This window comes from Felis catus, chromosome E2, assembly GCF_018350175.1.
Source record: "Felis catus isolate Fca126 chromosome E2, F.catus_Fca126_mat1.0, whole genome shotgun sequence".
Classification (NCBI taxonomy): Eukaryota; Metazoa; Chordata; class Mammalia; order Carnivora; family Felidae; genus Felis; species Felis catus.
The window spans coordinates 31035074-31059590 of record NC_058382.1 but is presented as its reverse complement, the minus strand read 5'-3'; the positions used below and the strand labels follow the sequence as shown (position 1 = coordinate 31059590).

The 24517-nt window shown below is 40.7% G+C and overlaps 1 protein-coding gene and 1 long non-coding RNA gene across 7 annotated transcripts in view; one reads left to right on the top strand and one right to left on the bottom strand.

Moving 5' to 3' along the window:
- Positions 1–11401, bottom strand: part of RBL2 (RB transcriptional corepressor like 2) — a 57937-nt gene extending 46536 nt beyond the window's left edge. For 2 of the 6 annotated variants that reach the window (XM_045047106.1, XR_006590770.1), the window contains exons 1-4: positions 11050–11401; positions 8717–8847; positions 5884–6084; positions 2645–2709 (exon numbers count right to left, since the gene is read on the bottom strand). In XM_045047106.1, the coding sequence (XP_044903041.1) occupies positions 2645–2709; positions 5884–6084; positions 8717–8847; positions 11050–11289 (637 nt within the window). In that variant the 5' untranslated portion in view covers positions 11290–11401. The other 4 variants (XM_023245701.2, XM_045047107.1, XM_045047108.1 and 1 more) reach the window with 4 other exon arrangements.
- On the top strand, positions 10258–13223 carry LOC123382426. Its single transcript, XR_006590773.1, has 2 exons — positions 10258–10632; positions 12629–13223. It is a non-coding gene; the product is annotated as an uncharacterized LOC123382426 (long non-coding RNA).
- Positions 13224–24517: the final 11294 nt, after the last annotated feature.

The window sequence follows — 24517 nt, the reverse complement described above, 5'->3', positions numbered from 1 at the left end:
CCCAGGCTCAAATCTAGAGAAACATGCCATTTCTGCAATGCTAGTTTAAGTCTAACACTGAAATCAGTTTTTATAGGCAGTTGAACAGTTTTATTCTTGGAAATTAAGAAATATTTCTAGATTTTTTAAATAACTTTGAGCATATCTCTTTTCTCATGAAACACAGCATGTAAAGTCTTCCTAGTGATTTTATATTACATGAATTCAATTTAAACAGCTAACATACATCTGAGGAATTATTTCTAAACCTCAACATGCTCGCACTTAATGCCTACCCAAATGCATGCAAACACACAAGCGCACGCGCGCACACAGACTCTCTCTCTCTCTCTCTCTCTCTCTCTCTCTCTCTCATACTGCTTTGTTTCAGGCTCCCCCCCCCTCCCTTTTTCTCCTTTCCTCCAAAGAAAGTTACCACTTACCTCTGCATAGCAGGATAATTCTCTTTTCGTACAGATGATTCAACAAATCAATTTAAATGAGTTAAAGAGAAAAAATGCTTCTCTGTTGCCAGAAAGGCGAATGAGAATAGGTGGTTCAGTTCTGCACTGATAGAACCAAACTAACCTGCCTGGCTCCACTATAAAGATGTTTAATATTAAAGCAGACGGTTTCTCAAATGTAAAACAGGAAGTGGCACCTACGGCTTCAAGCTACAAAGCCCATCACACTGACAAGCCTCAACTTGTCACTGGTGTGTACTTGCCATAAAGGAAAAAAAGAGCAGCACAGTAACTTCTAACAAAAAATGCCCCACAGGTCAGAATCTAATTTAAACTCCAGGACTGTCCCAACGTGACAGACTTCGAGTTTCAAATCCTGACTTTAGAAAGAAATCTCACTTTGTGAGGTAGGTTATCTTTCCAACAACAAAGATAACTTGTTGAAACTCCAAAATTGGCTGATTTATCAGGAATGAAGAGACTGGAGATTGTAAAACAGGAAGTGGCACCAAACTGGTCCTGGGGCCACAAAGCCCTTCAGGATGACAAGCCCAAACTTGTCACGAGGGTGTACTTGCCATAGGAAGTCAACAAAGATAACAGGCAAAAAAAATGGCTTATCTATCAGGAACAACATAATCTGGGATGCCCGTATGCTGCAGAGGAAGTCATGAGAAAGGTGGCTATAAAAGAGTACAATACAACTCTCCCCAAATAACTAAATCAAGAACTGAATAAAAGTAATTAAACAACTCTATCAGAAAAGATCTTACTGAATCATAAAAGATCACGGTGTTGGACTGTCAGGAAACAAAGACTCTTCAGATTAAATAATTACAGACTGAATTAATAATACAACTCCAACACCGAGTTAACTGCAGAGACAAAAAATATGCCACCCACTTGATCAAGAGAGACCAAAATGTAAATAAGGACAATAAAATTTTTAAATAATTTCTACAGTATCAAACACATTCATTCCCAGATACATATACACCATAAAAAGCATAAGAACAGATAAAATCCCAGAAGTCAGACACCCTTGCCCACAATCCAATGACAAGATTAGTGTCATAAATAATACCAGCCACAGCAAGCTAAAAGCGGCAGCAGGGGTTACTGGCTACTATGAGAGCCGTTTATATGCTCCTACACCTCCATTTTGTGCCATTGATATTACCTTTATCTCCACTAAAGAAACACGCCAGTGTGATGGGCAGCAAAATAACTAACAGTTTATTTTTGGCAGAAGAAAGACTTTCCTTTTCAATCAACCACACAGCTCAGGGAGGAAGGATGAGTTCTCACCTAAATAGCTAGAAAGAACCAGCTATAATCCGACACACCAAACCCAGAGACCAATGGAGTGATACATCCTTGCTAAAGGGCCTTCACATCTGGCATGAAACCAAGAGCCAGATCTGGGTTCAAATCCTAGCTCTGTTTCTAGCAGCTAATTTTGGGGCCTCAGTTACCTAATCTTGAAAGTAAATAATTTGGGCTACTGGATCTAATAATGAAAATCTCTTACATTTATGAAATTCCTTCCAGCTCTATGACTCTTTGATGATAACTTTGCATTTGATTGGGCTTTCTTAATAGCAAAGGCATTCTACATAGTTTATGTAATTAATGTAATTGTATTTTTTCTTCTTCTTTAGATTACTAAGAATCATTTCTACATAGAAATATAGACAGGACACAAAAAAATAGTAACGTATTTCCCTGAATACAGACCTTGGGTAAGTTAAGGGAGATGAGAAGGGAGAGAAAATAAATTGTATCCAAAGGCATTTGAGCAAATGTATTTATCTGAACAAGATGCAAAAAGTCATCTGAACTACACTGAGGATGAGCAGTCACCCTCAACAAAATAAGACACGGCTCACGAAAAATACAGCTCAAGACACCAATACAAACCACTAATGTGTTTTTGGTCCATAATTCAGAAGAATAGCTCTGGATGGAAAAGATGTTATGGAAGAACAAAATAAAAGGATTTTCCATTTAATATAAGATTTGGACATTATAGACATTCAAAAGACTTACAAAAAGGCAATACTTAAAAATGAATCTGAGATTAAAGTCATTGAGAAAGTTCTCAATTGAGAATCTTTTCCTGATACACAATACAGATTGACAAAAGTAGTACCTGGACATTTACATAAGCTAACATCTAGATAAATATTGCTCTGTCTTACCTTTTGCATATATAAAAAGCACCCAACAAAAATGGAAAACTTCGGACACGGTACAGGGCTGTCGCCTTCAGGGGAGAAAGAAAGTCATGAGATAACAGAAGAATTTGAAAAAGACATCACAAATGACTATAAATCAGGTGAAAAACAAAACCCACAGTTGAAGGGAGTGACAGCAGATTCATTTCACGTGGAAAATGTACAAGAAGTTCTGCTCCAACCAAACACTGGCAAGGACAAAGCCAGGGAAAGAGTTCACCTCAGAAAGAAGAAATTCTGAAGAACCATAAAAGGCTTTCAAGGTCAAGACAGGTAAGGTAGAAAATGAGTGACCATAGATGTTTTGATGACACCAGCAAGGCTCATGCTGCTTTTGGACCCATGTATGCAATCAGGTATTTCTCTATTTTTTTCCCTTCATCATAGCTAAGGAACTGTAAACCCTCCCTCCCCAAAGATATTCCAGATTGTATCAAGTCACAAAAGGACTACTTAAGGTAAATTCTGGGTTTGCTGTAATTCCTTATTCTTTATCGTTAAGACTATCCATTATACTTTGCCAAGTTGTCTGCTAAAGGGAGTTTCAGACCTGTTTTACGCCCTTGGCTTTTCTACCAAAACCTCTGCCAATATTCAGATAAGACATCTGTTGTCTCCACATCCCAACAAGGAGCTCTGAAGGGAAGATCGGAGACTAGGGTTTAGCTCCCCCACTGTCCTTAGCTATACACACTTGCCCCCCATGTGCCCCAGTCTCTTTATCTGCTGAACAATTAGTCTCCTGGGTAGAGTTTTGTACTTAATTCACCAGTCCGTGGCAAGGATTAAATGTCAGTGCCCCGCTTTTAGAAGTGGCCTCCCTACCCTAGGCACATGATAACTATCCAGTTTTGATGCCTACCAAGATAAAAGTCAAACTTTTTTTTAAACTTTTTTTTCTTAATTTTAGAGAGAGAGAGTGCGAGAGTTGGGGAAAGGGGCAGAAGGAAAGAGACAGAATCCCAAGCAGGCTCCACACTCAGCACAGAGCCTGATGGGGGTTCCATCTCCCCAACCCTGAGATCACGACCTGAGCCGAAGTCAAGAGTCAGACACTTAGCCAACATGCCTCCCAGACATGCCTCTTTTTTAAATTAATTTATTTAATTATTTTAAAGTCAAGCTTTTTAGCTTAGAACTCAAGCCACTCTCAACAGTGAATCTATGACTTGAAAACCCTAGAACTTGACCTACTGAACCTACTCAGCCAATCGCCTCTTTGCTATTTTTGCGTACACATCCTGTACAAAGAAGGCTCTATCTACATCTCCAAATTCACCCATCAAAATCCTACCCATCGTTCCTTACTTCATGGAAGCGTACCTGACTGGCTCACGCCCAGTGGTTTAATTTTGCCTCAGAAGTTGTATATTTTTGTTATCTTTTGCATTTATACATGCCTCCTCTCCACAACTATACTGTAAGCTCTCAAAAGACAGAGGCTATGGGCTTTTTTTTTTTTCAATATTTGTGTCCTATATAAAATACCTAACATACTTCACACAGTAAGTTCTCAATAAATACCCAGTGACAAACTTTCAGAGACTGGTACGTGTGGGGTACAGTACAGAGAAGTGGTAAGGGACATGGGTTCTGCAAGCAGACTACCAGTGTCAATAATAGCTCCACACTTACTATGTGACTGTGACCAAATTACTTAACCTCTCAAGGGGTTATGTTCCCCCGCCTGTAACAACAGCATCAACCTTAATATAGTTGTCATAGGGATTCATTCAAGTTATACAGGTTTAAATCTTGGACAGTTCCTGCTCCATAACAATGCTCAGTAAATGGTATACATGATTATTACTATTAGCCAAAAGTACTAATAAAAGTATACAGTATATTTTAAGCTTTTAAAATTAAAATTATCTTACAATTTTCTTAATATTAGGTAATATACATACCCTAATAAATATCAATGCAAGCACAACCTAAAATCATTTCCTACAACACTCCAAAGAAAGAAGATATTCTATATCTTCCTGTGAATGATCACATCAGCCTCGCTCAGACTTACAACAAAGCATCTATCCAAACTTTATTTAATTGTACATAGTCAACTCCCCCCAAATTACAAGCAAACTGGACCAGCTGCTTCCATAACAGTGGGGTCAACTATCCAAGAAAATACATAGTTTGTTTGATCTTTAAAAGCTGCTCACTTACTATAAACATCCTTTACAACTTGGGAAAAATTTTTATATTGAAAGAGAAGCACCCATTATTCATTCAATTGTAGTAACTCCTTTCCCCCCACTTTTCTTGTCGACATTTTTCTAGTTCTATCTGAAGAACAATTTCCATTTCTACTTTATGAAAAAGTGTTCATGACAAAGGTAGAGAATGTGTATCCCATGACTGCCTTTATCTATCAGGAAAGACGGAAAACACTGAGCCAGAGTCAGGTTACAGATTTTGAAGACATGATCAGAAAGCACAAATTCATAATAGTTTCTGTCCCCTTATTCTCCCTCCATCCAGTTTGTCTACTCTTGATTAGTTATAAACATCAAAATACATACAGAAGCCAGCTCAGAGGGGATTATCGATTTCTAAGTCGGACACAGAAGTCAAATAAGAGAAATAGTTGATATTATAATATACAGAAAATAATAGTAATAGTCAACATAGCCAATAACAGAAAATTAAGGAGTCAAATTCGATACCCAGGTGGCTAACTGGTGAAAATACATAAGTTCTGACTTTTGCATTTGGGTTGCTTAAATAAAAAGGGAAAGTTTACAGAAACAATAATCCCATACACTTTGCAATATGAAGGAAGCCAAATTCTTTATGGCTAACATACAATGAAAAGCAAGAAATTATTGTTAAAAGAGAGCCATCGGAAAGAAAGATTACTTATGAAATCACATTTGTTTTTTTAAGACTAGCAAAATAAGCTAAGTGACACAAACCGAGGGATCAAAACTGCAGCACAGATTTTAAAAATGTGTAGTCCTGACTAACAAATATAAAAAAAAACATACCGCGGGGCGCCTGGGTGGCTCAGTCAGTTAAACGTCTGACTACAGCTCAGGTCATGATCTCATGGTTCGTGAGTTTGAGCCCCCATCAGGCTCCGGGCCGCGGAGCCTGCTTCGGATTCTGTGTCTCCCTCTCTCTCTGCCCCTCCCCTGCTCTCTCTCTCTCAGAAAATGAATAAAACACTAAAAATTTTTTAAATATGTATATGTATATACCGCTGTTTTCTTCCTCTCTGTTGACGAGGCTGCTCCTCTTGAGGATATTTAAAAATGTCCTGAAAAATGGGTTCATATTTCTTAAAAATTACCGCCGACACAGTGAAGTTTCTTTCTAGTCTCTCAGTACGTTCTCTGAAATGTGGAGGGAGGTTTGCCATGTCTTCCCACTTCTTCATCTTGTGAAAAAATTCAAGTAAGCTGATATTAAAAATAAACAATGAGACATTTTCAAAATTAACACAAAGGGAGAGAACACAAATATAATTAAATCAAAATGAACTTGTTAAATTACTTTTAGACAGTGATATAAAATCACAACTCATGCCTCTGACTAGCTTCCTGTCTTACAGATTGGTGAATTTCTCTGATTTTCCTAATCTACCTTTTTTCTGAGATGACCTGACTTTTTAAATTATGAAATATATAAAAATATAAAACAATCAGCCAGAGAAATGTAACCACGACTTATGTATCCCACTGCCAGATTTAACAAACATTAACATATTGAATAAATTTTGCCATGTTTGCTTCAGGTACAACAGAAATAGCCAAATTCTCATTTGTACTCCTCCCCAAACCCATGGCCTCCCCTCTTCCCCAAAGATGACCACCATTCTCAAGTGAGTCCGAATCCTTCCCATCCTTGCTTTTATATACTTACTACTTAATACCCTTACTATATGGCATCTATATGAATCTATACATATACGAATCTCTATGTATCTATACATTTGTATCTACACATATATGGATCTATATGTATCCATAAACAGTAAGTAGTATCATCTTTATGTGTGGTTTTAAGATTTTATATTAATAGTATCACACTGTAAGTAGCATTCAGCAACATGCTTTCTCATTCAATGTTTCTGAGATTAACATTAATATGTACAGATCTAATTCATTAATTTTAATGTTAAAAATATTCCTGCATATGAACTACCATGATTTTTTGCATTCGTTCCCCAACCAGTGCAAATTGAGGTTTCCAATTTTACATTATAACACGAAAAGGCTGTAATGAACACATTCTTGCACCTGTATGTAAGAGCTTCTTTATGGACTAGGCCAAGATGAAGAATTGCCGAGTCAGAGAAGGTGCATCTCCAACTTTACTAGAGACTGCCAAATTTGCCACTCGAGTGGCCGTGCCAATTTATATACTCTCACCAATGCACACCAGCAATACAGACTTCCTGTTTCCCTACATAGTGACTAGAGCGGGTTTTATCAGCCTTCAAACTTCCCCAATCTGATGAGAATGACAGTTACCTTGTTTTTACTTTGAACTTCCTTATTACCAGTGAGACTGAACTTCTTTACATACATCTATTAGCTATGTGAGTTTTGAGCTTTGTGAAATCATATTCTTTACCCATTTTTTAGGACCCATTTAGTTGTCAATCATGCAACCATTTGTTAGCCGTTCTCTATATACTTCTGGACACTGATCTTTTGTTATTTATACACATTGTAAATATCTTCTCCCAACATACTCTTCGTTTTTAACCCGTTTTAGTCCATTATGGCATAAAATAAATAATCTGAGCCCAGAGGTAAAATTTAAAGATAGAAACTGAGTTTTTGAAATGGAAACACAAGTGAAGCCTAGAACTAGATTACTTGCATTAAAATGTTGGATGAATTCAATTTACTATGGTTTATCGTAATTCCATAATTTGACCTTTGCTTCTAAAGTTCCTTGTCTGTCACTTAACTGGATTACTCTGTCTCCACTTTGCTTTTCCGTAATGATTCTACTTTTGCACCTTATTTAAGTCCACTTCTGCAGGTTTGCAGACCAGGTGTTCAACTCTTTATGCACTGCCTCTTGTCCTTAGGCCTAAATATAACTCAGGATGGAGTTCAAGGTTAATAAATAGGCTACAGATAGAATATTACATTTCTTGTTAATTATTTTAATAGTAAGTGATTTTTTTAAACCATTAGGTACATAAATTTTGACAGTGGTATTCCCCCTACAAACTGCCAAATATCCTTTTTCCCACCAATCTTTAATAAGCCATAAGAGAAAATTCACCCAAAAGGCACAAATAAATATAATCAATTCAATTACACAACAGATAGAAAAAGCAATTTCTGCCTCTTCTTTAAAACATTATTTGACCCTTTCAGAAACTGATTGTAATAGTGTTGCATATCCCCCCAAGCAGCAAATGGAGAAGTATTTACACATTCCATATATTTATATATAAAGATACAAATCCTGGGCATGTAGTTCTAAGTTTAATACCATATTTTATTTACCTTTACAATTTAGAGTATTTCCTAAAGTTTCTCTAATATCCTTATTTAGAATTCCTCCAATATCACATAATAATAAGTCCTAACCTTTAATACTACTCTTCATACAAACAAGTCTTTTTTTTTTTTTTTTTGAGTTTATTTATTTATTTTAGAGAGAGTGAGCAGGGAAGGGGCAGAGAGAGAGGGAAAGAGAGCAAGAATCCCAAGCAGGCACCACACAGGCCAAGCAGGCCAGCACAGAGCCCGATGTGGGGCTCAAACTCATGAACTGTGAGATCATGACCTGAGCTGAAATCAAGAGTTGGACGCTCGGCTGAGCGAGCCACCTGGGTGCTCCCATACAAGTCTTAATACATTAAAATTTCAATACTTTTCACAAAAGAAGTAAAATATAATGGCTACCAACTTAGATGCGGTAAAGGAAAGCCATGACCTAGTCTCTAAATTCAGCACTCTATAGGTACAAAAATGCCCTGGAAATGATAAACAGGGAATTCTATCACTATGATTTTTGACCTTTTACATTTGTCACACTCTACTTTTCCAACTCTGACATAGTTACCTCTGTTCGGAACATCGCAGGATTCTAGTTAAAGATACATAGTTTCCTTCAACAGTCCCTTTGCTTACAGTCGGCACAGATTTTCTGCAAGCCACATATAAGGCACATGCTAACCAGTGAAGATCATTCCCCTGTAAAATAAAGGAATATTGATTTTTACCTAATGAGCTATATACACATTTCAATATGAAAAAACTTTTATGATTAAACAAAGTTTAATTCTTTATGTCTGTGGGAAGCTGTGTTTTCAATGACGGCTCCATCCCGAGTGTTCTCATACTGTGACACTGACATTTTCACACTGGGAGACAGGAATCTGTGTTCTATGCCCTCGTTTTGAACTATCTCAACCGAGGTGCAGATGATGCTAGGTAACTTGTAAGATCATTAAAGGCAATAAAGATTCCACCTGCCTCACTCTCTCAGGACATGTGCTTTGGGGGTCCCCATGTGGGACAAATGAACAGAGAGCCTCAACTTCCTTATCTGAGGGCTGTGAGAATGAAAGCATAGAAAACACAAGAAATCAGAAGATAAAATTCTATAACCTATACTCTGTATTAAATATCATATGAGCTTTATTTTCCACGAGCCTGACATCCTCCATTATTTCACATCATCCCTGACAACAAGCTCCATGAGGGTGGGGGTTTGTAAGTTTTGCTCACTGCTCTGTCCCCACCATCTACAGCAGTATCTGGCCAAAAAGAGGCAGAAAAAAAATTGATAAATGAATATTCATTCACTTACTGGGTAAACTGAGCTAATCAAACGTGTTTTCAAAAACAATTTACTAACCATTATTAGCTGCTTGCTTACCTAACACTGGACTTCATACAACTTAATCCCATGAGTTGAGACACCTCAACTGAATGGTGATAGTACTTGTTCTATGTAACTTAAAAGATTATCATGAGGATAAAATAAAAGCTTATTTGGAAGCACTTCTGCCCATAACCAAAGAACCACAGGAACCACTGACCACAGAACCACTGAAAAATAAATAGGAACGTGGCCTGTGCGGCCACATCACCTACGTATAGGAAAGAGCTCTGCAAACTCCGGAGCACAAGCACTGTCCACAACAGAAACTCCACATTCCCTTATTAAACCTTCAAGACAACTCTGCGACGCAGGTACAAAGAATCTCAAACTCACGTATCACAAAATCGAGCGCTGGAGTGGTTAGGTAAATTGTCCAATGTCACCTAGGTCTGTCAAGTTCTATGGACACTAGATTACTAGGCCTGTCCCCCACGCCCCTGCACATATAACTACGCGGGAAGAACTGAAATACAATCCTGTTAAGGCAAGAATACAAAGTAACCTGAGTGAGTCACATGTACTCAGAAACACCCTACTATCATAATTAAAGATACTTTGGTTAGGCCTTCCCAGTTTGCGCCTATCTGCCCTACTCTTTCCACAAACCGTAAAACAGCTTAAGAAAATCATATGGCCTCCAGTTCAACGCCACACACAAGCAAACAGCTGATAAACAATCCCGACTTCCGCGTCACTTCCCATTGGTCCATAAAGGGGAGGTGCCTACAGGGTTGAGCCTCACTGGCTGGAATGGCCATTTTTCTCATCTGCAAGCCCCATCCGAAGAAAGGGACACAACAAGCCGAAATCACAGCGGCTACGGGGTCCTGGGCAACGTCTGGGGTGACCGAAAGGTCCTCAAGGTCGTCGCAGTGCCAGCTTGCTAGGGACAAAAGCGGGCGTGTGTCTATATCCAGGGGGGCAGAAAGCCCGTTTCATTTGCCCGAGGGAAAGGAACACAGCTGACACACAAGCACAGCCCGAAACTTAACAACGCGTTTACTCCACGGATGCAATGCCGGGACAAAGGCAGTGGGCACAGCAGGAAAAGCACTGAGAGAGAAGCCTAGCGGCCCCGGCGCTAAACGCGGGTTAGTCTCCATGGGAGCACAGCCAAGTCCCCTCCCCTTCTCCTGACGGTCGTAACAACTGCACCTGTTCATTCGGCCGACAAGGTGGTTGTATCTTTGCGATCGTGACCCCGGCACGACCTCGGCCTCGCGATGCCACTTTAGGGCAAGAAATGGCCCCCACTCGGAAGCCGAAAGGGAACAGCTGCGAGACGGGGTTCACTTTCTGGGCCGCTAGGAGCCGGCCGTCAGCCAGGTCCCCAGGACTAAGGCGCGCAGGGAGGATCCCCGCCGCCCTCCAGGCTGGGGACCGGAGACCCGGGGCCGGCCCCAGGGTCCCCGCCGGGCGCCCGACCCGGGGAGGGGAGGGGCCCATTCCCGCGGCGGGGCGCGGCGACTAGGCCCGGGAAGCCCCTCGCCTCCTCCCCCGCGGCGCACCTCCAGCGTGTAGCTCTCGCTCATGTTCCGGTAGCTGTCCCAGGCCTCGGCCCGCGCCGCCTCGTCCATGTTGAGGCGGCTGCACAGCTCTTCGAACCGCTGCAGGGTTTGAGGGGCCGGCGAGCGGGCCGGCTGCGCGGCGTCCTCCGCCTCGCCGTCGTCTTCCTCCTCCTCATCCGAGGCTGCCGCCGCCGGAGGAGGAGGCGGGGGCGGCGGCGACTGGTCGCCTCCCGACGGCATAGCGCACCCCTGGGCGGCCGGTCCTCAGGTGAGCCGAGGGCCCGGGCCCGCAGCCATTCAAACCGCGAAGCGCCCGCCCGTCGGCCGTCCGCACGGCGACTGCGCCGCCACCAGGGAAGCTAGACTTCAAGTAGGCTCCCGTAGTTCTGAGCACGGCCTGCTGGGAAATGTAGTTCGGGCCGGAAGCCCACGGAGGTCAAAAATCATATTTAAAAAAGAAACTCCTATAGTGTTCCTTGGGCTAAAATAAAACCGGCTTCGCTACGTTTTAAGTAGGCCCCCATGTTGGGGCCATTCAGCAGGACCGTATTGAAGAGAAAAAAAATGGACTCGTGACGATTTAGTGTTCAAGGTGTCTCCAAAATGAATACTCAATATCTGGGTGTCCTTATCTCAAAAATAAGGATAATAGCAAGCGTAATAGCAAGCAAGGGCGGCCTGTCTGCCTAAGTTCAAATTTCAGCATCGCTCCTAATTTCTTGTTCTTTCCTGTGTTTTAATTTTATGTGAGCCTTTCAAATAATTTTTGGATTTTTTAAAAAGCAGTAATTCTTTTATTTCCCAAAGGGCAAATTTATGTTTTCTGTAAGTGATGCATTTGTATTATCCTCAGTCACCCAAATGGCTTAACTTTATTCCTTTATTTTTATTTTGCTTTCTCTTTCATACCCATAGTAGACTTGAATCACTTATTAACAATCCTTTTTGATTTATAAGTGGGCATAGTATAAAACATAGTTTAAATGTCTATTTATTTTGAGAAGCAGAGAGAGAAATAGAGGTTGAGCAGGGGAGAGGGAGAGAGAGAAAGTCCCAAGCAGGCCCTGTGCTGTCAGTGCAGAGCCCGACTTCAGGCTCGATCTCACAAACGGTGAGATCATGACCTGAGCTGAAATCAAGAGTCAGATGCCTAACCAGCCAAGCGCCCCCATGGTATAAAACATTTTTATGTTTGAGGAGCCAATAACACATTGCTGTCTGCTATGGGATCACTTCCTTCTGTCTTCATTGACACTTTGAACCCAGCCACCACACTGTGAAGAAGCCCAGGTCACTTGGAGAAGCCTATTATCAGTGGTAGACAAAGCCAGGCGTTAGTTAAAGGGGTAAAACAGATTTTATTCAGACACTATTGACCGTAAGGTAAAGAGCTGAACTCCGTTCCAATCTATGCAGCAGTGACTGGACGATTTAAAGTGCGAATGAAGGAGTAGAGATGGGAGAGAGTGGAGCTGAACCAAAAAATTACAAAGGTTTGGTGAGTGTAAATGTGATCAGGCCAGCTGTAGCTGCCAGCAGGCGATTTACTGAAGTTAGGATTCTTTTTTTTTCCCTACAGAGACTAGGAGACAGAGGCCCTATATGGCTCTCAGATCATTGAGAAAGACACTTCAAATGGCAAGAGATACATACACATCTGAAAGGGACAGAAGAAGGAGTCACCATTGTAAGCCCTTTTGGGTAAATGCTATAAGAAAAGGGAGGTCTGGGACCTATCATCAGGTTTTGGCTAGAACAGATGATAAACACTGGTAGCCTTGAGTTTTCTCAGACAGGCATTTTAATGCAGTACTGGAGTCATCCTAGGGCACAGCCTGATGCTACTGGAAGCTATGCTCTAGTGTGGTCATCTCATAGTGTAGAGGTTTGGAGAAAAGTTCTGCCATGTGCAAAGGACCTGAGGCCCCTGGCCTTCAGCCCCAGCCATACTGAATGAGCCAGTGTGAAAGCAGATCCTCCAGCCTTCAGTCAACTGTCCAGCTCATGCTGCACGGAGCAAAGATGAACCTTGCCTCTGATCCCTACCCAGTTCTACCCAATGGCATATTTGTGTGCAAAAGAAATTATTATTATTCTTTCAAGTCACAAAGTTTGAGGATGGCTTGTTATGCAGCAATAAGCAAACACCTATGAAATATAAGACGTGTACCTATCAATTGTTTCTATTGACTCCTCAATGTTGCACGGGTAACATCTTTACTTATGCTGTGATCTAATAGCCCAATAGAATTTCAAAGATCATAAATAGCAGTCATCTAAAAATAACCTTTATTTTTGCATTTTGTATATGACCTTAAAATACATGACTTGACTGAGAAACTTCGCATAAGCTTTTATGTGACAAAAATGGGTGTGTGTTGGGGCGCCTGAGTGGCTCAGTCAGTTAAGCGATCAACTTCGGCTCAGGTCATGACCTCACGGTTCATGGGTTCAAGCCCCACGTCAGGCTCTGTGCTGACAGCTCAGAGCCTGGAGCCTTCTTCAGATTCTGTGTCTCCCTCTCTCTCTGCCCCTCCCCTGCTCATGCTGTCTCTTTCAAAAATAAATAATAAACATTAAAAATGTTTAAATAATGTGTGTGTGATCTTGAAACTTTTTGATCATGTCCTCCTAAAAGGATTACCTTCTAGCATATTTTAAAGTTGACATATAGGGGCGCCTGGGTGGCTTGGTCGGTTGAGCGTCCGACTTTGGCTCAGATCATGATCTCACGATCCGTGAGTTCGAGCCCCGCGTCGGGCTCTGTGCTGACAGCTCAGAGCCTGGAGCCTGTTTCAGATTTTGTGTCTCCCTCTCTCTCTGCCCCTCCCCTGTTCATGCTCTGTCTCTCTCTGTCTCAAAAATAAATAAATGTTAAAAAAAATTTTAAGTTGACATATAAAACATTTCATTAAAAGTTTGATCAGGTGTAATATCAAACATGTAACTATAAACCTTTTAAAATAAAACTGTTACTAATAGTTAAACATATCCAATGGACTATATGTATCATAACAATTTGATACTCACTAGCATCCACTTTAAAAACACATGAACAAGAGCCTGGGTGGCTCAGCTAGTTAAGCATTTGACTCTTAATTTCAGCTCAGGTCATGATCTCACAGTTTGTGGGTTTGAGCCCCACTCTGGGCTCTGCCCTCACTGCATGGAGCAGTTTGGAATTCTCTCTCTCTCTCTCTCTGTCTCTCTCTGCCCCTCCTCTGCTTGCACACAAACTCTCTCTCAAAATAAATAAATAAACATTTAAAAATACATGAACAAAACTTCTCTTTAACAATTAGAAAGTTTATACCGTTCTTTTCTCTCCTTTACCTCATATTCCCATCCCAACAAAATTTTATCCTAATATGTTTTGTGCTTGAAAGTTCTTTATTGTTTATTTCATATTTACTTTTAGGAGGACCATACATACAAATGAACTTTTTCAAGTATCCTTCTGTTTATTCTTTTATGGCAGATTCATTGAGCCATAATTTGCATGCAGTAAAATTTACTCTTGTAAGTGTATACAGTTCTATGAATTTTGACAAATACATATAGTTGTGTTCACCACAATGAAACTATAGAACATTTCCATCACCTGAAAAGTTTCCTACTGCCCCTTTATAGTAAAGCCATCATCAAGTAGCCCCTAGAAAACATGGACCAATTTTCTGTCCCCATAGATTTTCCTATTTTCCAAAATGTCATGTAAGTGGGATCACACAATAAGTAGCCTTTGAGCCTGACATCTTTCAATTTAGCATAATGTCTTTTAGATTCCTCCAAGTTGTTGCACATGACAGTAGTTTGTTCCTTTATTGATAAGTAGTATTCTACTGTATGAATGTCCCCAAGTTTATTTATTCATTCAAAAGTTGAAGACGTCTGAAGACATCTTGGTTGTTTCCATTTGGGGGCGGTTATGAGAAAAGCTACCATAACATTTATGTAAATGGTTTTGTGTAGCACAAGTTTTTCATGACTCTGGGGTAAATACCTAGGAGTGTGCTATGGACAGAAAGTTTGTGTTCTTCCCCAATTCATATGCTGAAGTCCTAATCCCCAATGGGATTGTATTTGGAGATAGGGCTTGTAGCCGGTGATTAAGGTTAAATGAGGTTATAAAATGTGTGGCCTTGTAAGAAAGCCACATGCACAGACTGAAGAAAGGCCACGTGAACAGAGGGAGGAGTCAACCTAGCAGACCAAAATGGAATGGTATTACTGGGTTATATGGTACATAGCAAACTGTATAAGAAACTGCCAATTTTTTTTTTCTAAAGTGGCTCTATCATTTTACATTCCCACCCACACTGAAATTTAAGTTTGGGGATTAAGTGGTACAAACTTCCAGTTACAAAATAAACGAGTCATGGGGATGCAATGTATTGTATAGGCAATATACTCAATAATATTCTAATACCTTTGTATGGTGACAGATGGTCACTAGACATCATGAGGACCCTTTGCTAATGTATAAAATACTGAATCACTACGATGTTCACTTGAAACTGATAGAATATTGTATGTCATTATTCTTACACTGAAAAAAATGTTAAATATATGTCCTATGGTCTGAAGCTAGAAGTGCTGTCTTCCTTTCAGATTGAGCGATCAGGTGGCTGTTACTGCGACTGTGGCTTCAACTGTGTTTGCACTGTGTTTACGTGTCTTCAAAAGTGTTCAAAGAACCATGTGTTGGTACCAGCAAAAACCCTTAGTTTTCAACTTCCAGTCGGGGGTGCTATCTACTCAGGCAAGGCTGAGCCGGCTTTCTATTTCAGCTGGGATGTGAAGAGTCTCATCTGGAGACCTGAGCTAACTAGCATTGTATTCCTGATGAATTCTAGTCAGGTATTTGGGTCCCTTAGGGGCTGCTACTATAAGCCAAGCAGGTCTTCTTCTTTAAACCAACTTTCCCCATTATGAATGAGAATCTGTCTGCCAAAAACCCAATCCAAGCATAAACTACAAAAACTAGATTGAGGGGCGCCTGAGTGGCTCAGTCGGTTAAGCGTCCGACTGTGGCTCAGGTCATGATCTCGTAGTCCCTGAGTTGGAGCCCCCCGTGGAGCTCTGTGCTGACAACTCAGAACCTGAAGCCTGCTTTGGATTCTGTGTCCTGCCCCCTTCCCTCTGTCCCTCCCCTACTCGTGCTCTGTCTCGCTCTGTGTCTCAAAAATAAATAAATGTTAAAAAAAAATTAAAAGAAAACTAGATCTGATACACGGGGAAGCCTTGGCAATCTGGAATACATAAAACCTGTCCTGTTACCCTTCAATAAACGATTATGAACAATTACTGCCTCATGGTGCCTATGAGGCCTGTGGAGCAGGTACTGGGCTACATACCCTCCACTGTTTGTACTGCTGAGTTTTCAAATGCTTTGTTTATTTTCATCTTCCTTCTTGCTTTCAGGTTATAAGATGTTTCTTTTCACTGAGGTCACCATAGGACCTGTTGATAACCCTTGTTCTCCTTTCTTTTACGGGGGGAGGGAGGGAGGAGTACTTGCAAACAGTAACTGAGGTGGCTGGGAACGTATGTCAAGTTAAGGACAAATAGGCCATGAATGAGGGCCTTGCTTTGAGTGGAGAGCATGAACATTAACTGAGTCAGTTTAAGAAATCAATCCTGACCTGGACACCTGGGTGGCTCAGTCAGTTGAGCATCTGATTTCAACTCAGGTCATGATCTCACAGTTTGTGAGTTCGAGCCCCATGTCAGGCTCTGTACTGACAACTCAGAACCTGGAGACTGCTTTGGATTCTGTGTGTGTGTGTATGTGTGTGCGCGCCCCTCCCTCGCTTGTGTACTCTCTCTCTCTCTCAAAAATAAATATATATTTAAAAAAACAAATCGATCATGACCAAAAACGGTCCCCCAAAACCAAAGCAACCTTGAGAAAGAAGAATAAAGTTGGAGCCATCATACTTCCTAATTTCCTATACAAAACAATAGTAATCAAAACAATATAGTATTGGCATAAAAGCACACACATGGATCGATGAACAAAATAGAAATCCCAGAAATAAATCCACACATCTACGGTCAATTAATTTACAACGAAGGAGCCAAGAATATACATTGGGAGAAAGATAGTCTATTCAATAAATAGTGTTGAGAAAACTGGATGGCTACATGCAGAAGAATTAAAGTGGATCATGTGTATCTTACATGATACACAAAAATCAACTCAAAATGTATTAAAGACCTGGACATAAGCCCTGAAAACATAAAACTCCTAGAGGAAAACATAGGTAGTAATCACCTCAACTTTGGTCTTGGCAATGATTTTCTGGATTTGTAGCTAAAAGCAAAGGCAACAAAAGCAAAAATAAAAGTAACAAAATAAAACAAAATAAAAAAACCATCAAATTAAAAGGCTCCTGTGTAGCAAAACAAACAAACAAACAAAATGAAAAGGGTACCTAGGGAATGGGAGAAAATATCTGCAAACCATATTCATATATCTGATACGGGATTAACATCCAAAATATATAAAGAACTCATATAATTCAATAGAAACAAACAATTCCAGTAAAAAATAGAGGATCTGAATAGACGTTTTTCCAAAGAGGACATACAAATGGCCAACAAATATATGAAAAGGTGCTCAACATGATTAATCATTAGGGAAATGAAAATCAAAATCGCAAGATATCACTGCACGCCAGTTAAAATGGCTATTCTCAAAAAGATAAGAAATAAGTGTTTGCAAGGGTGTAGAGAAAAGGAAACCCTTGTGCACTGTTGGTGGGAATGTAAAATGGTGCAGCTGCTTTGGTAAACAGTAATGGGGGTTCCTCAAAAAAATTAAAAATAGAGCTACCATATGATGAGCAATCCCACTTCTGGGTATTTATCTGAAGGAATTGAAATCAGGATCTTGACGAGATATCTGCACGCCCATGTTCACTGCGGCATTAATTACAATAGCCAAGACATGAAAATAACCTAAGTGTTCATCGATAGATGAATGTATAAAGAAAATGTATATGTACATGTAAGATGGAATATTATTCAGCTGTAAAAAGAAGGAAATCCTGCCATTTGCAACAACATGGATGGCCCTTAAGGGCATTATGCTGAGAGGGCGGAGAAAGACAAGTACTATATAATCTCACTTATATGTGAAATCTGAAAACAAATAAACTCACAAATTGAAGAAAAAACTTGGTGGCTGCAAGAAGCAGTGGGTAGGGAGTGAGCAAAATGGGTGAAGGTGGTCTAAAGATACAAATACCCAGTTATCAAATAAATAATTCCTGGGGATGCAATGTACATCGCGATTAACAGTACTGTATTGTATATTTGAAAGTTGTTAAGAGAGTAAATCTTAGCAGTTCACATCACAAGAAAAAAAATGTAACTATGTGCAGTTATGGATGTTAATTAAACTTGCTGTCATAATATACACATATATCAAATCCTTATGTTATGCACCTAAAATAATAGGACGTTGTATGTCAATTATACCTCAATTAAAAAAAAACAGATTTAAAAAGAAATCAATCTTGGGGTGCCTGCGTGGCTAGCCAGTTAAGTGTCTGTCTGTTGATTTTGGCTCAAGTCAGATCTCACGGTTCGTGAATTTGAACCCCAAATCAGGCTCTGCACTGACAATGCGGAGCCTGCTTGGGATTCTTTCTCTGCCCCTTTCTCTACCCCTCCCTGGCTCAAGCTTCCACTCTCTCTCAAAATAAATAAATAAACTTAAAAAAAATCTTTTTTAAAAATCAATCTTCAGTGTTCAAAGGTTTTCTTGGGGTCTGATCACTCATTCATTCATTCATTCATTCGTTTATTCACTTAGCCAGGGAGCCTACCATCAATTCTTTCAAATACTCAACAAATGTTTACTGACCACCTGCTGTATGTCAAGTATTTTGCTAACAACTGAGGATCCAGTAGTGAATGAGACAAGCATGGTCTCTGTCCTCAAAGAGCTTGTGGTCTCATGGGGGAAACAGACCCAGAACAAACAATTGTCAAGTATAAATATGTTATGAAAAGGAAATTCAGGGAGTTATGGGTGCATCACAGAAGACCTCAGGCACGTGTGTGTCTGTGTGTGTTGTGTGCATGCACACGTGCACGGGTTGGGGTGCTGGTGACTGAGTGTTTGGAGGTAGACAAAGGCTTTCCATTCTTCCCTTTCATTTCCCTGAAGAGAAATCTTTATTTTAATTATTTACTTTAAAATTTTAAGTAAAAATTTAAGTAAAAAAAAATTTTTTTTTGAGAGAGAGAGAGAGCATACGTGCAGGGGAGAGGGGCAGAGAGGGAAACAAAGGGAATCCCAAGCAGGCTCCACACTCAGCACGAAGCCCAGTGTGGGGGCTCAATCCCACGACCCTGGGATTGTGACCTGAGCCAAAATCGAGTCAGACGCTCAACCAACTGAGCCACGCAGGTGCCCCCCTGAAGAGATATCTTTTAAAAAAAGTGTAACTATGTGTGGTTAGGGATGTTAACTAAGCTTATGGTGTTACTCATTCCATAATATGGTAAAACCTTGGTTTGCAAGCATAATTCATTCCAGAAACATGTTTGCAATCCAAAGCACTTGTATATCAAAGCGAATTTCCCCATAAGAAATAATGGAAACTCAGATGATTCATTCCACAACCCCAAAATATTCATATAAAAATGATTACAATGCTGTAATATAATACAAAGTAATGAAATACAAAATATAAAGAAAAATAAACAGATTAACCGGCACTTACCTTGGAAAACCTTCGTGGCTGGTGTGAGGGAGACCAGAGAGAGGAGGGTTACCGTGTAGGACGACTTTCACTATCACTAACGGAATCACTGCTGTCTGTTGGCTCAATGGAATCTTTTTCTGCATGGGGACCATTGTATACGCTCGCACAGATGGTGAGGACGGAACAGTATTAATAAACACTTGTCATTTACTGTACTTCACGTAACTGGCAATAAGGCAGCGGAGGAAAGGGTCTATATCCGCAGGCAGCCTGACCTAGAAGGAAGCCAAGCTTTCCTAAGCTTACTCTTGTATGGAAAAACAAAGGACTGTCCATCGGTGCTTTGAAGTGACAAAAAATACACTACTGCCAGTCGCGGGCACCTTCCAACATCCTGAAAAATCACTGATTTCTGCCAAACACCATGGCCTGACACATCCGAGCATGGGAAACAATCACCCACAATTCCACAGTGAGTGAGCAAGTGAGAGAGAGAGAGAGACAGAGACAGAGAAACAAAAACCATTGGCTCAGTTGTGATCAAGTGACGTTTGATGTCAGGTAGTACTTGTATTGTGAGACCTCACTTATTTTTCAGGTTAAAATTTATTAGAAATGTTTGCTTGTCTCATGAAACACTCACAGAACAAGTTACTCGCAATCCAAGGTTTTATTCTATATACATATATCAAATCATAGCTAGAGGAAGGGAAGAAGGGTGGGTTTCTGGTGGAGAAAAAATGCTTACACAAAGAACTTGAATCTGGAAAAGGCATGGGTAGTGCAGCGAATTGCAGGAATATGAATGTGGTTTAAGTGAAAAGATGGAGAAGAAAAGCCATGATGTGTGGATAGAGATGAAGTCAAAGATGTAGAAAAGATTTTTGGACTTGATTGTAAAGGTGAAGCCCAGGGGCTCCTGGGTGGTTCAGTCAGTTAAGCATCTGACTTTGGCTCAGGTCATGATCTCACGGTTCGTGAGTTCCAGCCCTGAGTTGGGCTCTGTGCTGACAGCTCAGAGCTTGGTTTGATCCTCTGTCTCTCTCTCTCTCTCTCTCTCTCTCTCTCTCTCTCTCTGCCCCTCCCTCGCTTGCACTTTCTCTCTCTCTCAAAAATAAACATTTGAAAAAAATAAAGGTGAAGCCACTTAAGGTGTTAGGTTAAGGACGGCAGTGACACTCATATATCCCTAAAACTTAGAACAGTATTACAGTGTTGAGCACTTAATAGGTGTTCAATAAATATTAATGAACTTAAACGCTTAGCTGGACTTTCAGCCCATTGCTCCCAAGACAAGACTGATCATGCTGATTAGATTGATTTCCTCTGCCATCATTAAAAGTGTAAACCCTTCCAGTAATCTCTCTCTCTCCGAGTGACTTCAGCCAGGATGAAATCTCCCTCTCCTCTCCTATTATCTGCCCTTTCACTGTGCCCTCTGGAACCCTCCTCATGCCCTTATATCCTTCAGACTTCAAGGCCAGGAGCAGGGGCTGCGTCCAGTCAGCTGCCCACTGTGCCCACCAGACCCTCACCCTTCATGTCATCGAAGCCATGCCTTAAGCCCACTGTCTCCATTTTTCCTATAGAAAATGATAACGTCATTCTCCCAGTGGATCAGGCCAAAAAACTTCGGAGTTATCCTCGATTCCTTTCTCTCACCTTCTGCATTTAATTCATCTGCAATTTCTGCCAACACAGTCTTCAATTATTCAAACCTAACCACTCCTCACCTCTTCCATTGCCAATCCTCTGGCCCAAGCTTCCGTCATCTCTTACCAGCATTGTTGCAATTTCCTCCCATCTGGTCTCTCTGCTTCTGTCCTTCCTAAATCAATTTCTTCTCAGTATAGAAGCTGGGGTGGTAATTTTATGTGTGTCAGCTTGGCTGGGCCATAGTGCCTCGATACTTGGCCAAACATTATTCATTGATTCTGTGTGGTGTTTATGGATGAGATTTACATTTAAATCAGTGTGCTTTGAGTAAAGCGGATTGCCCTTCATAATCTGGGTGGGACTCATCCAATCAGTTGAAGGCCTGAATAGAATAAAAAGACTGACCTCCCCAAGCAAAAGGGAATTCTGCTAGAGACAGCCTTTGAACTTTAACCCATTGAAGAAACCATTGGCTATTCCCCAGGTCCTCAACCTGTTGGCCCACCTGCAGATTTTGGACTTTCCAGCACAAACATAGTGGTGTCTGGAAAGGGTAGTGATGCCTTACCTTCTTGGATACAGGCTCCCAGGAGCAGGGATGCTGAACAGGGTCTTAGGGACATGGTCTGGCTTTACCTTCTGAAGTTTGTATAGTGGTAGTGATTGTATAACTGTAAATATATTAGAATCTATTGAATTGTATGTGTTTAATAGGTGGATTTATGGTATATAAATATCTCAATAAAGCTTTTTTTTTTTTTTTTTTTTAAGCTAATAGGAAGCTCTCAGTACATAAGTGAAGCCTGATGACTGTAGGACAGTTTTTTCAACCTTGGGGCTACTGACATTTTGCACCTGAGAATTCCTTGTTGTTGGGTGGGAAGTGGGGACCGTCCTATGCTCTGTAAGATGTTTAGCAGGACCACTGATACCCACCCAGCAGATGCCAGCGGGACACACACGTACTGTCAAACTGAGACACCAAAAATGTCTCCAGACATTGCCAAATGTCCCCTGAGGAGGAAAAATTGCCCGCCACTGAGAAACACTGTGTGCGGTCATCAAAGGGTGTTATTTGTTGGGGAACTATCCTGAAAATAGTTTTTGAAGTATTTTCTCAGGAAAAAATTAGTCAGAGTCTTCAGCAAATTGTCTTATAATCTCCGGCTGCAAAATAGAAATCTTGGATGCCAGAATTCTGGGAACCAACTGGGGGGAAATGGCTCAGAGTAATTAGGCTTTAGTATCGGTCACTTAATCCTTTTATTTCCATATGGTACCCACGTCCTTGCCTGTGCCAGGAGCCCCACCCCACCCCTGTGCAGAAACAGTTTCCACGTAATAGACCTCGAGACCTCTGTGAAGAGGAGAGAAGGACAGTCAGTGGCGATGAGTGGGGATGGATCCTAAGACTTTCATTTTTTCCGTTAGTAGCTGCTCTCTCATCCTTAGTTATAGATGAATTCAGTGCTGCTAGTTCCTAAATCTTTCCAGGATCCAGAAATGCAACTTGGATTAGTTTTCGTCTTCCCTTTCTTTTTTCTTTTCTCTTTCTTCTTTTTTTCCTTCTTTTTCACCTTCCTTCCTTCCTTCCTTCCTTCCTTCCTTCCTTCCTTCCTTCCTTCCTTCCTTCTCCTCTTTCACATCTAATTATCTTCCTTAAGCAATGCATGAATCTGGCAGCATCCCATTCAGTAAACAGAAAGGAGCTCTCGGTTTTCAGCTTTTCTTCCTGCCAGTTTGGAATTTAGCTTTTTTGGAGACTTGTCAATTTTCACTGGTCTGCTTCAGTTTCCAAAATTTCACAGTCGTTTTTGTTTTTTCCCCTATTCTCCCTGTAATATGGGTTTGTCTTTTAAAATAATTCCCTTTTTGGCTCAAGTATCGGACTCTTTTTTTTTTTTAATGTTTATTTTATTTTTTTATTTTTGAGAGAGAGAGAGACAGAGCATGAGTTGGGCAGGGGCAGAAGAGAGGGACACACAGAATCTGAAGCAGGCTGCAGGCTCTGAGCTGTCAGCACACAGCCTGATGCGGGGCTTGAACTCACAAACTTTGAGATCATGACCTGGGCCGAAGTCAGGATGCTTAACTGACTGAGCCACCCAGGTGCCCCTCAAGTATTGGACTCTTGATCTCAGCTCAGGTCTTGATATCAAGGTCATGAGTTCAAGCCCCACACTGGGCTCTTTGCTGGGTGTGCAGCCTACTTGAAAAAAAGAAAGAAAGAAAGAGAAAGAAAGAAGGAAAGAAAGAAAGAATTCCCTTTACCGCAGTTTAGTGGATTTTTTGAGAATGCAGAATTATATGGATATGTTTAATCCATTCCCTTAACCTAGAAAATGGGAATACAGAACAGATTTGTTAATGGCTTGGATACTGGGGATCGGCTGGCGGGGGTGGGGGGTTGTTAAGGATGACACAGATGTTAGATCTGAGCAACTAAAGGTATGGAGAGGAGTGATCAAGAGTCTAGTTTTGGGGGTTCCTGGTGGCTCAGTTTGTTAAGCGTCCAACTTCAGCTCAGGTCACGATGTCGCGGTTTGTGAGTTCAAGCCCCGATTCGGGCTCTGTGCTGACAGCTCAGAGCCTGGAGCCTGCTTCAGATTCTGTGTCTCCCCCTCTTTCTGCTCCTCCCTTGCTCACGCTCTGTGTCTCTCCGTCTCTCAATAATAAATAAACGTTAAAAAAATAAAAAAAGAAAATATTCAGTCTTTAACTATTAAGTATGATGTTAGTTGTTGGTTTTTTATAGATGCTGTTTATCGGGTGGGGACTGTTCTCTTCTATCCCCACCCTTTTCATTTGTTTGTTTTTAAATCATAATAGGGTATTGGATTTCACGAAATGTTTTTTTCTGCATCTGTTGAGATAATTATAATTATGTGGTCCCTCCCCCCTGCTTTTTTCTGTTAATAGTACATCGATTGTTTCTTGTATGTTGAACCAATTTTGTAATCCTGGGATAAATCCAACTTGGTCATGGTGTATAATCTTTTTCATATGTTGCTAGATTAAGTTTGCTAGCAATTTGTTGAAAAACTTTGCATTTTACAGTCATATGGGTTATCGATTGGCAGTTTCCTTGTGGTGTC